This window comes from Pogonomyrmex barbatus, unplaced genomic scaffold, assembly GCF_055798465.1.
Source record: "Pogonomyrmex barbatus isolate J1 unplaced genomic scaffold, ASM5579846v1 scaffold23, whole genome shotgun sequence".
In the NCBI taxonomy this organism is placed as follows: domain Eukaryota; kingdom Metazoa; phylum Arthropoda; class Insecta; order Hymenoptera; family Formicidae; genus Pogonomyrmex; species Pogonomyrmex barbatus.
In genome coordinates, this window is record NW_028297120.1 from 244,081 (window position 1) to 260,664 (window position 16,584).

General features: G+C 42.1%; 1 protein-coding gene across 4 annotated transcripts; it reads left to right on the forward strand.

Moving 5' to 3' along the window:
* The first annotated feature begins 829 nt into the window (after positions 1-829).
* On the forward strand, positions 830-16,455 carry LOC105430711 (uncharacterized). 4 transcript variants are annotated; one of them, XM_089078424.1, is made up of 8 exons: positions 830-936; positions 1,859-13,876; positions 13,948-14,154; positions 14,226-14,345; positions 14,493-14,750; positions 14,834-14,950; positions 15,040-15,111; positions 15,312-16,455. In XM_089078424.1, the coding sequence occupies exons 2-8, from the start codon at positions 2,231-2,233 to the stop codon at positions 15,381-15,383; spliced, it is 12,492 nt and encodes a 4,163-aa protein (XP_088934550.1). In that variant the 5' UTR covers positions 830-936; positions 1,859-2,230; the 3' UTR covers positions 15,384-16,455. The 4 variants fall into 4 exon arrangements, with proteins under 4 accessions (XP_088934550.1, XP_088934549.1, XP_088934548.1 ...); XM_089078423.1 differs by lacking the exon at positions 830-936 and adding an exon at positions 1,153-1,750; XM_089078422.1 differs by lacking the exon at positions 830-936 and adding an exon at positions 1,153-1,741.
* Positions 16,456-16,584: the final 129 nt, after the last annotated feature.

Genomic DNA, 16,584 nt, shown 5'->3' on the forward strand with positions numbered 1-16,584 from the left:
GAAAGTATCTTCATCATTTTCATTGTTTGTATTGTTTAATGTTTACTACTACAAGAATATTAAAATAGCGTTAAAAAAAAAACGTACGATTTAATAATTTTAAATTTACTACGAATCGACATGAACATAAATGTGTCGTCTGCGATAATTTATTACGTGACAGCGGTATATAATAGAAAACGGAATGAATATCACAGAAAATTACAGCGATAGTTCATTTATCAGATGAATCAGTCGTCCCGCGCTAACCGCATTCATATCTCGTGGACATTTTCGTAGCGAAAGTTATAGTCGATTTTCTTTATTTTAAAGTCCGCGAGACCCCGAGCACTTCCTTTATTTTAAGATTTCCCCCGACCTCCCACTCTCTTACCTCGATGCAAATTTAAAAGGCTTCGCGCCCACCGCCGTTCACTCTCTCTCTCTCTCTCTCCCCCAATCACGTGATCATAAGCAGTACGAGAGCATCGATAGGTGGAAAGATGGATGACGGGTGGGGAGACGGGGTCAAGAGGGGATGAAGATGCTAATTTGAACAAAAACAGCTGACTCGAAATGGAGGAAATTATTTGCGTATGCGCGCATTCATTAAAAGTTTGTCAACAAAACGCGAAAAAGTGAGAAGAGAAGGGGCGTGCGAAAATAATCGCTGAGAAACATATCAATGTTCCGAAATGCAACGCGAGGAAGGAGCGAGGAATTAAACACAAAGAATTAGAGAATTAGAGATTTTTTTCGGCATATGGGAAGCGCCATGCCTCGATGCGCAATCAAGGAACACCAAGGTACACACGTCGAGGAGAATCGGGAGTAATTTTTCCCTCCTAATTCTTCGTGTTCAATTCTTCGCTTCCCGCTTGTCGTGTGTGTTCGAGAGAACTTCGAGAGAGAGAGAGACGACAATCGGTCTTTCTCTCACAGATAAACCACCAAGAGGTAAGAGTGGAAACGCCTCATGCAGCACACGTTGGTGTCGTCCTCCTCGTGATACGAGACACGAGGGTGCCCCCGCGCTCGACTCACCGACCGGGCGCAGGTCGTTCTCGATTGTTCTCGAATCCGATTTGCATAAGAGCGTATGCACATGAGAGTACACGAAATTTCGCATCAAATTAAGGTGACCGCTAGATTTTCTTATTTTTTTCCCCCTCTCCCTTCCCCCCATCCCTTGTCCATGTGTGCATGCATAATAAAATTGCAAGCCTAACCAGCGCGGTGCGGCGCGGCGTGGCGTGGCGTGATGCGGTGCGGTGCGGTGCGGTGCGATGCGGTGCGGTGCGGTGCGGTGCGGCGCGACGAGGCGAGTTGACCGCCGATATCGCGTATCGCGCGCATGTGTGCGCGTAGAGCAAGCACGACGGTGCGTCGTCGCTGCCGTTATCGAGAAACGCGCGTTACGCAGGGTGCCAAGGCCCCCCTCCCCTCCCCCCCCCCCGTATAAAACACAACAGCGAGGAGCCTTGTCACGGGATCTGGACCGCGAATTGCTGGAGTGTCCGCGAGGAAGACCCGACTCTCCCGTTGAGTCGCGTGAGATCCTCTGCGACGGAGATAATACCATTACGAGGGAGTTGACGGACGAGAGGGAGAGGGAGAAAGAGAGGGAGTGACAGAGAGAGAGAGAGAGAGAGAGAGAGAGAGAGCGAGGCAGGCAGGCAGGCAGCCAGCCAGGCAGGAAGAAAGACAGGAGCAACGCGCGGGGAGCGTGAACATCTGATCGTTTGACGCGACACGCGACGCCGTGAGTCCCGTGGGTTTACTCATTGCACACGTTGTGACACGCGAAACGCGTCGACGGACGCTGTCATCCCCCGCGTTTCCCCTCTAATACGTTCTAATCGCACGTGTTCCTTTGCAGCCGACAGCTTCGCCGGTGGATTCAGTGGTCGACGGCTCTTGCAGCTTAAGAGGTTAAGTGGGGATGTCGATTGGAGTATTCGGTCGTCCATAACGCGAGCGTTAGCCCGTGTGGATACGCGAGGCGAGGGATAGATATGCACGATGAACCTCGGCATCCCCGACACGCGAGCCTACATGAGAGACAAACCGCGAGCTCGGGAGAGAAGACCCATCGACTGCGATTCAGTGCAATAAGCGTACATCTGTGAGGACGAGATGCACGTTAACATGCGCGCACGCTGTTAAACTGCCAAAGATCCGTGTGCTACTAGCTACTGTATTGAGTGAGTTTGTTGAGACGATATCGAGGTGCTAAAGACTAAAGAGTGTAATGAGTTATAGTAACTTTAATCGAGGAAGGGGCTTCGGACCGCAAGGTACACATGCCGCGCGTCGCTTCGGCAGACCCCGATTCCCGCGTCCGCCCTTCCGACATGCAGCACCACCACCACCACCACCACCAAGGTCAGGGCATCCAGGATCATTCGGCATGCCCTGGCAACCAAACAACAGGTTTTTTCAGCCCCACCTGATACGTGGCAATCCGCAGTTCAGACTAGATAATAGAAGAAGAAGATTTTGCAATTATGATGTTCGATTTCCTCCTCCTAACAGATTACCTGTACATCTGAATTATGAGGAGACTGCTGTATCGCAACCAGATAATCTACAGGTAGAAATCAATCAGCCTGATACTGTGCCACAACCTCCTCTGCTCGGTTCCGAAGAAGAGCGACAGCAGAAGATAACTGAAACAGCGGATCGTCTAAAGCAGAAACTTTCTTCGTTTAACAGTAATGAAATGATAAACATTTGGAGTGATAATATACCAATATCCGGTATTACAGATGATGATTGTACAGAGTCTAGAAAAATTCCTACAGTCGGATACAAATCATCTGAGCTCAATTTGACTTATAATGATTTAAAGGATATTGGAAAAATAAATTCTGATAATGTAAAATCTGACAATGTACAGCATACAACAGATATATTAAATATTACAGACAGCGATGTCATAGACGAAAACAAAGATGGCTCTCATCTATTAATATCTAATGATCAATTGACAAATCTGGAAAATGTGCCAGATGATAATGAATATATGGAAATGGACAATTGGGAATTTCATGAGGCAGTTGATAATTTAGAACAATCAAATTTACATGGAGATAATAATGTCGAAAACGAATTACTGGAATCTGAACTTCAGTATAATGCACCAATAACTAGTATCTCACAAGATCAAGATAACCAGCAGAATTGTTCACAAGCCTTTGAGGTGTATCCTGCAGATGCTCTGAAAGACCAAGCTGAACCTGAAACATTGGATTTACAAGCTATGTCACTTTCAATTGACACAGAAAATCAAAACATCTTGCAGAATAATGTATCGCAAAATGAAGAAAATTTGTTCACAAATTCAGAAATTGAAGAAAATATTTTAAATTCTCAGACAGAAAATTCGAATAATAATTGCACATCGATACAGCCACCACTAATTGATATACCAATGAAGAATGTTGTATTAGATAATCGAGTATCAACAGTGAAGGAAAATTCGTCTCAAAGTGATCCACCAAAATTATCGCCGCAAATCGAACAGGAATTGCCTATTGATTTTGATCCAACTACTCCACCACCGATACTATTGAAGCAAGAACAGCTATGTGTACTACCTGCATATCCAATACCTGATTTACCACCGTTATTTGATCCTACGGCTCCACCACCGAATATGAAGTGTTTACTCGGATCAAATATTTCCCATGAAGACGCAAATTCTGCATGGAATATTAATGTTGTAAATCCGATACCTGTTGTCTATAATAACATGGAAGTTCACCCGTGTTTAAATACACATGGAGGATTTATATCTCAACAATTACCGTTAGAAATGCCCAGCCAAAGTAATGTTTTTCTACCACCTCCTATGGATACTGTCAATTTTTCTCCGATATATCCTATACCATCAAATCATTCTACTATCAATACACACGTTCCGCCAGCATTGCCTCAAGTCTATACAGCATCTAACGCTTATGTATCCCCATCTTCCCCACCACAACTTTCCCCGTCTTCCGATTTGCATTGCAGTGTGAATAAAGATGATGGTTTGAGTGATATGCAGGAAGCTATGAGATTTGCGAAAGAAATGACAAGCATAGGAAAAACGGATGATGAATCTAGATCAAGTTCCAAATCTCTTTCCGAAAGTAGCGCCTCAGTTAATCGTGTTGGCAACGTAGAATCTATAGCTTTGCCTCCAGGGAAGCCAAAGGTCAAAATTAATAAGCCAAAAAAGGTAAAACAAGATGATACGAATAGCAAGAGGAAAATAGTTCCCGATGAACAAGGGATAACAAACGATCTGCCGTCAGAAGGAACGATACAAGTAGAAGATACAAATGTAAAGTCTAAGGATGCTTCATTAATGAAGGAACAAGATCGCCCTAAAGTGGTATTTAATTTGAATAATAAAACAAAAGTGGTAAATACTAAGGGAGCTTGGCAAGAAAATAGCGAGAAAAGAAATGGTATAACGCAATCTATGGAATCAGAAAATGTGCAGGCAGCAGTTATGATAACGAAGAAGAATTCTGAAAATACGTTAAGACGTAAAAGAGAAGAGGAAAAGAATTTGAAAAGAAATGAAGATAATTCTGAACGTGCGATATCATCCATATTGATTACAAATCAGGGTACCACATTGCTTCACAAAAAATCACAAAAGAATATCCAAACGGAAAAATCTCGATGTTCCAGCAGGTCGCCGTACTCAAAAGTTAACTTGCAAAATTCGAGGATTTGTGCAGAGAAAAACGAGAGTTCCAATTCAGAAGCTTCTTGGAAGAACAGAATTATCAGTCGATTTTTGAAAATGAGCAAAAACGATATCTATAACATGGTAAATAATACTAGTCTTCGAAAGTTTGATATTATAATGAAACGTCTAGTCAAAGAACAAAAGTCTACATTATCGTTGGAGATGAGACACGCGCAAGATGAGAAGATGAAACTGTACGATCAACAGGAATTTATGAAGCAATTGAGCGCAATGTTAGATACCGATGCTATTGTATCCGTTACGGATCTGCCTACGGAGTTCATTCATCATTTGAATGAAGTATTACAATTGGACGTACAACCAGACAATCATGCCGAGTTCGCAACAACTTCGAGTAGCCAATGTAGTCAATTGGAAGATACAAGTCATACGTTCAATCCCATAACACATAACGCCACAGAGTACGCGAGTAAAACAATAACGTCATCAAATGCTGTTGCTCAAGAAAGTGTAAAGAACAAAGCTCGTGCGGCAAAAACGAAACATAATAAGGATATTGAACAGGCATATAATAAAAATAAAAATAATAATTTTAATTTGAAAGATGACGCTTGCAACGCTATTACAGCTGATGCATCTAGCATCACTAATTTGTCGACTCTGCAACATGATCTGGATGATATATTTTCAGAAGTGACGAAAAAAATTCAAATTCCTACGGTAATAAAAGAACGTAAACGTTGCACTATGGAATTAAGAAACGCAAAGAAATTTGACATTGATACGCCTTTGTCGAGAAGCATAGAGAAAGAGGCACCCTTTGAAGATAACAGAGCATTCAGATCGGAGAATTCCCCGCAGTGGGACGAAAAGTGTGACAAATGGAAAAGGAAGGAACGGGAAGATCCGCATGCATACAGAAATCTTACCAAAGAAGAATGGGAAGCGAGATATGGGACGCAAGCAAATTCAGTGCCTTCCGTATCTCTTTCTATACCTCTTTGTGTAACACCTGTACCTCCTCCTCTCTCTCCTTCCGCTCCTTTGTCTATACCTCCTACAAAAAACGTCAATGTTAACAACAAGAAATTATCAAGCAGAGGACGTGGTAGAAGAGTTCATTCGCGACGTCGTCATTCGTCTGAATCTTCGAGGCAGCCGAACACGAGACACAGAACTTTGGAGAAGGACAAGCATAAAAGGTCTAGGCGACATAGCGACGATAGGAGACATAGTGCGGGATACTTGGAGCATAATAATGATCACGAAAGGATGAACAGGAGCAGCAGCACTAGCAGTACTAGTAGCAGCAGCAGCAGCAGCAGCAGTACTAGTAGCAGTAGCAGCAGCAGTAATAACAGCGATAACACAAATGTTACGAAGCTTTTGAGAGCGATAAAAGAGAAGGAGAAGGTAGCCAAGAAGATGACATTGAACGAAGCGATAAGAGACGAGGTGAACGCCGAGATTCAGCGAGAGCGAAAATCGAGGAAATCGCGAAAGAATCATAAAAACGCGAAAGGCCGAAAACAGAGGAAGACACGCCATAATAAGAGAAGGAGGAAACAAAATAAGAGAACGATGAACTCGTCCGACTCCTCCTCGGGGAAGGACACCAACGAGGAAATAGTCGACAGGTTACTGACGGAGGAAGAGATTAAGAAGGAGGTCGTAGACGACACGATCGTGCAGCAAGTAATTGTTAAAGAGGAGGTAGACATTGGCCAAGAAGACAATATGGGAGCTGAATTTGCAAACGCTTCGAATCTCACGCTCATGGAGAGTAGTAAGGCAGCATATTTGTTCTCCGAATCGCAAACCAGGTACGAATCCTCAATGCGAGAGATTCCGCTGACGGCCGCACAGCTACACACCGAGGACAGACTGCCAACGGCTTCCCCGACGCAGCCAAAAACTAAAGCACAATTGAAGCAGATGCCGGAAACATCCGATATGAACGACAATAAAGTTCCCCTGAATATCATCACCAGCATACCGGAGGATTGGGATACGTTTAATCCGATGAATTTCTCGGGGTACACTTTGGAGAGTTCAGACAAATCGGCAACCGATCCCGATCACGTTGATCAGGACGAAGCTAAAGTTCCATCGGAAATTGACAATTTGGCAGGACATCGAAACAGCAATGCCGCGCACGTGACACCACGTGACAGAGTTAACGAAACTGCATTGCCGCAACGTTCGGATACAACGGTGTGCGCTTCTACCGAGTCGTCTCGCACCAAAGAGATGCAAGATGGAAATGGCACCTCAACTGCTGATAACGACGTATCAAATAAAGTATCAACGGTTGCTACGTCAGCGTCGTCGGTATCGAGTGCAAGTCCGGCTGCAAGTAGCACCGTGGCTCAGAAGCAAGGAGCCAGCAAAAAGATCGACATAAAGACGTACTACGAGCGCGCCACGCGACGTCGCAGGAGCGAGAAGTTAGAGTCGAAGAAACCGGCGGAGAGTCCCGCGAGCACACCGGCAAATTCAATTTCGGCAGCACCGAAAGCCACGGGGCCGGAAATCGCAATCGACAAACCTACACTCGTATCCGCATGCGGCAGCTCCGTTCAGGATCCGCGATTAGTTTCAGCGGCGCGAATAGTCGTTGTTCCGTGCGCAACGAGCAACAAAGATGATGCCGCATCGGCAACTCCGTCTGAAAAAGATGTTGGACAGAAAAAAAAACAACAAGTGGCAAAGGAATCCAAGATCGCGGAATTAGCACCGAAGTTTTCTTCTGAAGAAAATACGAATAATCGTGTCGTCAGCAACGATAGCGCCATTAAAAAGCTTAATCAAAGGGATAAGTCAAAGGATCAGGACAAAACATTTGCCGCTGAGAGTAATAAAGTGTCCAACGTTGTTGAGGCAACGTCTAAGATTAAATCCCAAAAACGTTCAAGGATTGAAGAAGATACGAGAGATAAAAAATTACAAGGTAAAGTTCCGTCTGATTGTAAACGATTTAAAAATATTCGATCGGAAGGTAGCAAAGAGTTGAAATTAAGGGAAATGGCGAAAGAACAAAAAGCGAAAAAGAAGTCTGCTACGGTGTCAAAGTCTGACGGTGGTGGTCTGGTTTCGACAAAAATATATGATTCTTTGGGAAAGACATCGAGGAGTGAGAGCACGCAAGTGGCTCGGGAAAAGAAGAATGATGACATTAAGGATATAAACAAAGTGGAAACGACGGAACAAACCGCGCAATTAATAAGCTCTCGTGAAAGTAAGAAAAATAATAGCAAAAAGAAAATAGAATCGTCGACGGGAAAGGCTGATAATAATAATAAGTCATTGTGCGATACCGGTAAGGCGAAAGAACGTTCTTCAAAGTTAGAATCTCTTGAACGAGGAAATGTTAAAGAAGCTCTAACTTCTAGTATCAAAAATAATGACGCGCCTGAAAATTCTTCATTATCTTTTGAGACGGCACAAAACGAAGAAGCTAATGTGAAACATGCGGAAGATACGGTAAGCGTTGAGACTGTGAATACAAATCAAGGTACAAAAGAAATGTCTAATGCTATTTGTGTTGAAGTCGATACAACGAGAGTTCCTAGAAGTATTCACAAAATGAATAATTCTGAAATCTCAAGCGATACTAAGAAAACAACAAACGAAGAAGAGAATTCCTCTACATCTACAACCGAGAATCAACAGTCCGATTCCACTCCGAGAGAGACGGAGTCTTCATCGAGTGAAACAAATCAAATTAAAATTAAGGAATCAAATTCCGATTTATCGAAGAATACACACGATCGTGACGTAAGCAGCATTTCCGAGTTGAACGAGTCTCGATTGGATGACGTCGACGGACAGAGTACGGAAGATCGGTTGTTAATCAACGATGAAATTGATAATGCCAAGGAGAACAATATGAAACTAGATGTACCGGACGATATAGATAAATCTACAAGTACGAGCGAGCAAAATTTTGTGGCTGAAACAACTGCCGAATCGTTATCAACTTCAACAAATGAAAGCACTCGACAACAGCAGAATACAAAGAATGGTGTTATCTCTCCCGACAGCGCAGGTAGTCCATTTAAAGGCTTTCTTCAAGAAACCGTCATGGATTTTGAACAGTCGAGCGGCGATAACTTGTTCGACCTGAAATTGGACGAAGTCGACGCCGATAAAAAGAACAAGTTATTTTTAAATGATTGTAATGTAGATTATGTTGCTAATTGCAAGGATACGAAAATCGACGACGAAGGACGGCAGAATTACGAAATGCTAAGCTCTGCTACCGATTATGCTAACGATGCAAATATTAATGTCAATGAGAATTTTAATATCGCTTTCGGCGACGCTTTACTTGTTTCAGATAAGGAATGTGCGACGAACGGGAAGAGTGATAAATCCGATTTGATGGCGGTCGAAAGTAGAGAGGAACGCGTAAGAGAATCTTCGAGCGAAATAGTCACGACGACGTTACACGACGAGGACAACGGCATCGATATCGGTGGTATCGGTGAGAGTGGCGAAGCGGAAAGGCGATTGATGAGGAAAGGGAGATACCCATCGTGCGCGGAATTAGAGATTAAAGAGGCCATGTTTATTAACGAGGACGAGATCATTCTCACTCAGGGTGAGAATCGGTCCAAGGATTTGACGAGTAAACTACTGAAAACGACAACCGATCCCAGCTTGTCCGACGCCCTGGAAGCGACGGCCTCGGACGATGCGTTAAGACTGTCGGAAAATCACGTCGCGGAACACCTCGACAATCATCACATGTATCTGGAAACGAATATATCCCCGGAGAAGGTCCCCCCCTGCGACAAATTGCCGGACTTCGATTCTGACGAGCATCTGGATAACATGTTCTATTTGGACGATCGTTTGCAAGGCGCCGCCGCGTTCGACAACAAGGACGACGAATCCGCGCATTTCTCCGTTCACGAGTCCCCCCCGGGTCCCCGGTACGACGACATCACGCCGACGGTGACGCCGGACGCGGAGACGATGCTGATCACGTCCTGCGCGGATCTATCGACGGCGGACGTGACGCCGCGGATCGGCGAGATCGGCGAGATCGGCGAGATCGGCGAGATCGGCGAGATCGGCGAGATCGGCGAGATCGGCGAGATCTCGAAGCCGGAGGAATGTGAATTCGATTTCAAGCGCATCTCGTCGTCGGACAACTGCGACTTACTTGCCACGGGAATTACAGCTTCGACGGAACGGCCCGCCACGCCGAGCGACGTACCGGCGAGGACGCTGAATATTCCGACTAAAGCCGCGTTGAAGGAAGCCGCGACGAATCTCTTTCTGAAACCGCCGAATAACGACGTGCCGACGGCGACCAAGGAGGACGTGACGCTCGAGATATTGGATAAGGCGCAACGATGCGAGGCGGATCTGGATTACGATCGGACGTCCGCGTGGCACATACGAGATATACAAAACAACAGAAAAACGAAGGAGTTTCCGCTGGAAATAACTCGTAATAACACAATGATTGCCGCGCCGGCAGATTTTGTAAACACGATATCGTCGACACAAAATAACACGTGTGACGATCTAGCTTGCCAAGTAGTTAGCGTTACTCACGAGAGAGTTCCTTCCATTAATCTAAAAGAGAAACGTTTTCCCGGCATGCAACGTACTCCGGTTGTTGAATTAACCAAGTTGAAAGAAGTCGAAAAGCTGTTGGAAAGGAAGGGAAATTCTGAGAGGGCGAACGAGAGAGTTGCCGAAAGTCGGGAGAAGCGCAACGGTACGATATTGAATAAGTTGAAAGACAAGCGAAAGATGAAATACCAAGTCAAAAGACGATCGAACAGGGACAGCCTGACGAGGAGGCTCAAGAAAATGATGCGATCGGGAAAGCTCTTGGGCACCACGAGGGAAGCTATCGTGGCCAGAATGCTAGAGATCGATCTCGAGATACATAAATTGACAACGGAAAAACTCAAGTTACACGAGATATTGCAAAGTGACATTCCTGAAAGTTCGACGGCAGGTGGCGGCGTGACATCGAGAACAAAGGAAGACGACGCCGTTTTTAATCAGCTTGAGACATCGCCGACATTGAGGCCGGCGCGAAACAACGAGATGAGTGCCAAACAACAGGGCGAAGGTAAAAACTTACCTTCGCCTAAAAAAAGAAAGACGATCTCTTCCCGCGTCTCTTCGGACGACGAGACAAATTACGTTCAGAGAACGAAGATGCCTGTGATTCGATGGAAGAAAAAGCCACGACTAGAGCAGACAATCAGACGAGATGGAGATGAGGAACGGCAGGAGAAAAACCCTAACGAAGTTACGGTACAGCAGAGGGCATCGACTTCCGTCGATAAAAAGATGAGAGACAGTCATTCAATTAATGCGTCCAAAGGTAGTGGTGGTGACGTTCTGAAGAAATCTGACTTGAGCGCAATGACGAATGAAATAGAAGAAACTGCTGAAAAATCTGACAAGGACAAGGCTCGTAATGTTGATTCGAGACGCGCAATCTGCTCGAATGAAAATATGGACAATCGTTCGGAATCGCAGGACCTCACCGAGGAAGGAGAAAACGAGCGTGAAAAACATTTTGATATTGACAAGCAAAATGATGCTCCGCCGCCGAGCGAGGTGGCGAAAATAAATTCTCAACCGTCAAGCAGACAGGTGCACAGCACACCGGAACCTTTGTCCATATATTCCGACGACAGCACGTGGGATTCTCTGGTGCAGAACACCGCGTCAGAGCTGCATGAGAGCAGAAAAATGACTCGGGGGCTCGCCCTGGTGGATGAAACGTTCAAGAAAGAGCAGGATATAACGCGCAAGATGAAGGCGATCGTTCGCAAGAAAAAGAAGAAGCAATTGGATAATTACTTGAGAAGGGTTAACAATCTGACAATGGAGGAAGAGGAATTGCCTTTGTTCAAGTTGTACATCAGAAAGTTGCGGCAGAAGCGAGACTTGCTCGATTCGCTCAGCCAGAAGAAAGAGGATATTGCTGATCCGAAGAACGTGGATGAAGTGATAAACGCCGTGGAAACGGAAAACAAGGTGGACGATCTGTATGAGCCTCAATCGGAGACACGTGCTTCCACCGATGTTCCAGCAACGTCCAATGACGTTCCGGAAACGTTCAATGACGTTCCGGCAATGTCAAATGATGTTCCAGTAAGATCCAACGATGTTCCAGCAACGTCCAATGATGTCCCAGCAACGTCCAATGTTTCCTCCATGTTGCAATCTGATAATCAATTTTATGTTGACGCTGAAGCGAACGCCAATTCAGACTGGCCTTGCCGAGAGAAGGAAAATATAGAGGAGACTACGGTGCAGCAAGACAGTAATGATGGATCGAATCACGTTTTCAAAGCTGTAAGCCAGGACAAAGTTCCTTTCTACGATGAACATAACGTGGAACCCGACAGTAGCGTCACTCCTGAGGAAACTCTAATGAAAAGCCATTCTTCGGACTGTGAGCGTGCCCGTCCAAAGGATGCTAATAATATTACGTCATGCAATTTTGACATTAAAGTATCCGTGCCCAAAGTTTTAATTAAAGATGATTTCAGCCTGGGATTGTTGCAGAAATTTAAAGACACGGAGGGCAGTGTTGGCGGCGCTGGTTTGGTCGATTCTACAACAAACGCCTTTCCGGCCAGCTCTGAAAAATCGGAGGAAAGGGATAAAAATTCTTCACAAAATGCTTCACAAGCCACTAAACCGACCGACGTGGAGGCGGACAAGAGAGATGAGAAAGACGAAGCGAAGGATGAACGTACGGTGGACGAAGCGAATAAAAGGGACGAGACAGTCGACAATGTAAGTAATGTACCATCCGCGCTACAATCGAGCACTACAAAGTCTCCAGATGCAACTGAGAACGAAGAATCGGGCGACAGCGTTACATCTAACCAGTACAATAAGATAGCGATAAGAGATATAGAGCGTGATTCAAGCATTTCAGATTCTACTGTAGAAAAGACAGATGCGAAACAAAAAAGATCAGAGGCCGAATCCGAGCGATTCTCAAATGACGCAACCGCTACGCAACAGGATTGTGGAAAAAACGTGGAAAACACAGCCGCCAACAGAGAAGAGAGTAGTAATTCTGAAAGTAAGGCAGACGCGTTTGACAAGAACTTGGATAACGATCGAGGTACGAGCAGTCCCGTTCCGGGGCTTGATCGAGCGAAGGAAAAGTCGCAAGAAGCATTCAACGAAGCATTCATCGAACAAAATCCCGTCTTCGGTACGCAACCCTCTATGCAGCAAAATACAATGACAATTCCTACTACAACTCCAGACAAAAGTTCCCTTTTCCCGGACAAGACTCGTGATAAAGAGAAAGCCGAGATTGGAGTCTCGGAAAAAGAACCGGTCAAGGAAAATATGGATCGTACGTCAACTTCCTCCACCTTTTCGTTCAGCAAGGCAATTGGAAAGGGCGGAGACAAAAAACTTCGTCGCAAATACAGTAATGCAACGCCGATTCGTAGAAGCACCAGAAACTCCAACGAAAATGTCAAACTTGGTAAGATAAACGACATTGATACGAATTCGAACAGCAGTGAACAGGAATTGAGCGTTCTTCACGAAAACAGTTTAATAACGCAAGGCGAAAGCAAGTCTCCTACGTGGATAATGCGCGATGAAAAAACTCCAAGCAACGTTAAAAAGAATCGTACTACACAAAAGAACGTTCAAAACAACCGAAAAGCGTTCGTTAATGATGGATCTGAAACGAAGATTGAAAATCCGGTTAATCGTTCCGATACAGTTACGGAATCTAAGATTAGAACTGCGGAAATCGCAAGGAAGAGGAAACATACGGAATGGCAAATGAGGAATTGCAAAGTGAGATTGGTGGATTGTAAATCCATTCTCTCGAAGTATATCAGTTCCGAAATTCTGAATAAATTAGGAATAATTGCTATTAATCCTAACACATCGAGTAACGGAACATCATGTACGCAGCATGCTACATCATGTCATCAGAATACAACGACAATTCCCAATACGGCTTCAGATAAAAGTCCTCTTTTGCCGGAAAAGATTTGCGGTAAAGAGAAAACCAAGATTGAAACCTTAGAAGAGAAGTCAACCAAGGAAAGTACTGACAACAATTTCGCTCAAAAATCCGCTTCACATGCAATGGAGATCGACAAGGAGGAATCATCGAGAACGCAATATACGGTCCACAAAGGTCCTATTTTAGACATCAAGGTAATAATTTATTTTGTTTAAATAATTATATTTTATGCAAGGCATTGTACTAAATACATATTTCTTTTTAGATTTTTGAAAACTCCTTCCTAGCAGCAAGTGAAGATGGCAAAATATACAGATATAGTCAACTGTCTAATGGAATATTGAATATCTACAAAGGTCACAAATCTGCAGTCACGTGTCTATACATTTGTAGATCAGATATTGCAGGAGTTAACAAAGAATTCATGTATTCTGGTTCCTTAGACGGCACTTTGCGTTGTTATAACATAACGGTAAGATTTGGAGATTTAAACATTAAAAGTTCTATTAAAAAACTTAAAAAAAAAAACTTGCCTTTTTGTAGACTGGCGCATTGGTAAGAAACCCAGTGCAAATAAACAGTCCAATTCAGTGCATGGATGAAGCATGGGGAATGATTTTCATTGGAACTAAATCAGGACATGTTTCACGTTTTCATATTAAAGTAAGTTATTCTTTTCGTTTAAGCTATTCTAATCTACAAACTTCTGAATGTAAGGATTTAGATTAAGAAGGATTAAGAAGAATACATAGAATACATTCGTTATATATATCAATATATATATATATATACGAATTTTTTTATTTGCAGACTGGTGTCGTTAAAGGAAGCAGTATCTCGTTTTCGGATAAGTCTGTACTTGCACTTAAAGCGACAAATGAAGGACCACGAAAAATCCTCATTGTGGCATCTCGAAATCAACCGATAACTATACGCGATGCACAGACTGGTTTGTTTCTACGCACAATTAGTGGTCAGAAAACTCATACGGTTTATAGTTTGTTACATCATCATAATTTGATCTATTGTGGTACAAGCAGTACGTCTATAAACGTTTTCGATTTTACGGTAAGTTATATCAATAGTTTTTTTTTTCAATTCTTCTTTGAAATAAAAATTAAGTTGTATCATCATTCTTAATATAATTGCAGACCGGTGAGCAAGCAGTTCAATATGATGCCGGTGTTGGCATTGTATGTATGCGGCTTTATAAACAATTACTCTTCGCAGGTTGTTACAACGGCAATATTTATGTTTTTGATATAAGTGTAAGTGATTGTCTTTTTTTTTGTATCACATATTATATAATTAATTCTTTACAACAGTATCTTCGTTACTCAATTAAATTTCTTTACAGACTCACAAATTAGTATGTAGCATACATGGTCCAGGGAATATGTTATTGAGTATGGAGGTTGTAAATAATAAGGTATGTATTCAATACTCACAAATTTTTTTAATGATTTTTTCCAATATCTTAACTTTTTGTATTATTTTCTTTTCTCTGATTGATATTTTTTTAAATATTAATAAATATTTAGCTTTTTAATTTATCTTGCATTGCAAGTACTAAAAAAAAGATGCTAACTTAATGAAACTTATTAATGGAACTTTGTAATTATTTTTCAGATTATAGCTGGAAGTAAAGATAAGCGTTTACATTCTTGGGAAATGCCAATCCAAGTGCGTGCCTTACTTTAAACAATGCCATAGCACGCTTAGAAATCTTCTATTTCAAAAATAACTATTTGAAGAAAATGGCCAACTCAACAATTTACAGCGACCGAGTTACATTGGACAAGTGTGTAAAGCAGTATAAATTTATGGTGAAAACAGTATAAAACTTACAATACCGAAGATATGTTTTAATAATGTGTGTGTATGTCTATATATTTTCTAACTTTTTCATTATGAATAGCGTCATACCATCATATTTTATGCAAATTTATATTATGTATTTAATAAGTACATGTTACATAAAACACAAGATGCTAAATGATTATTTATAATTTATAATGCTAGAGAAACAATATAAAAACTATTTATAGTGGAAAAGTTCTTGCGCCAAAATTGTTTTCATTATCTATTATCAGTATACAAGATAACATATCTATGTAAATGTAAAGTGTACATTTGTAAAGAATTTAGACTGAACTGATGCAATAATGAAAATTATGCTGCTATGTATGCTTTGCACTCACAAAAGACTTAGGAAAGTTTTTATGAACTATGTACTTGTCCACCAAAATATTATGACATTTCATATATGCATAGCAAATTTTATGCCAACGCGTCAACATTTTAGTAAGCTGTTTAAAAAATGAGACTGGTATGCACATAGTTAAAAATGCAGAATGCAAAATGCATAACGAATTCGTGTCATTCGAAGGTTTATATGAACTCTGTTAAAAGATATTCTTGTTCCTTGTTGGTGTTTCACAAAGATTTGTTACTCTGTTACCCGTTCCTAGAAAGATATATGTCTAAAAAGATTGTATCATGTGTTGTACATCAACAAGAACACCATGTTTTTTCTTTTTTTTTTTTTCTTTCAATACCTTATGTATTTTAAATGAAAACAATTTTATTTTATTGTAAGACATTAGCTAATGTAAATAAGGGATTTTATTAAAATATGTAACAAATCTCTTTAATTTGTTTAAAAAAATATGGAACTTTAATTGAAGAAGGGACAATGTTTATGCATATGTCATGTAAAAAGGATATAAGCAAGAGAACATTACATTTAATAAATTTTGAACTTCTACGGTGATACGTTCATTATTATTATAAACACAGACAATGACTATTTATATATTGTATACATAATGATTATGGTATGTAAATTTATTATGTACGCAATATTTACTACTGTATAGACATAAAAAGCATATGTCACACG

What these genes read in the sequence shown, in the direction of transcription:
- LOC105430711 (XM_089078424.1), top strand. Translation starts at nt 2,231, where the DNA reads ATGAGTTATAGTAACTTTAATCGAGGAAGGGGCTTCGGACCGCAAGGT. An exon ending in GTCCTATTTTAGACATCAAG is followed by an intron (nt 13,877 to 13,947) that starts GTAATAATTTAT and finishes ATTTCTTTTTAG; the next exon opens with ATTTTTGAAAACTCCTTCCT. An exon ending in TGGAGGTTGTAAATAATAAG is followed by an intron (nt 15,112 to 15,311) that starts GTATGTATTCAA and finishes ATTATTTTTCAG; the next exon opens with ATTATAGCTGGAAGTAAAGA.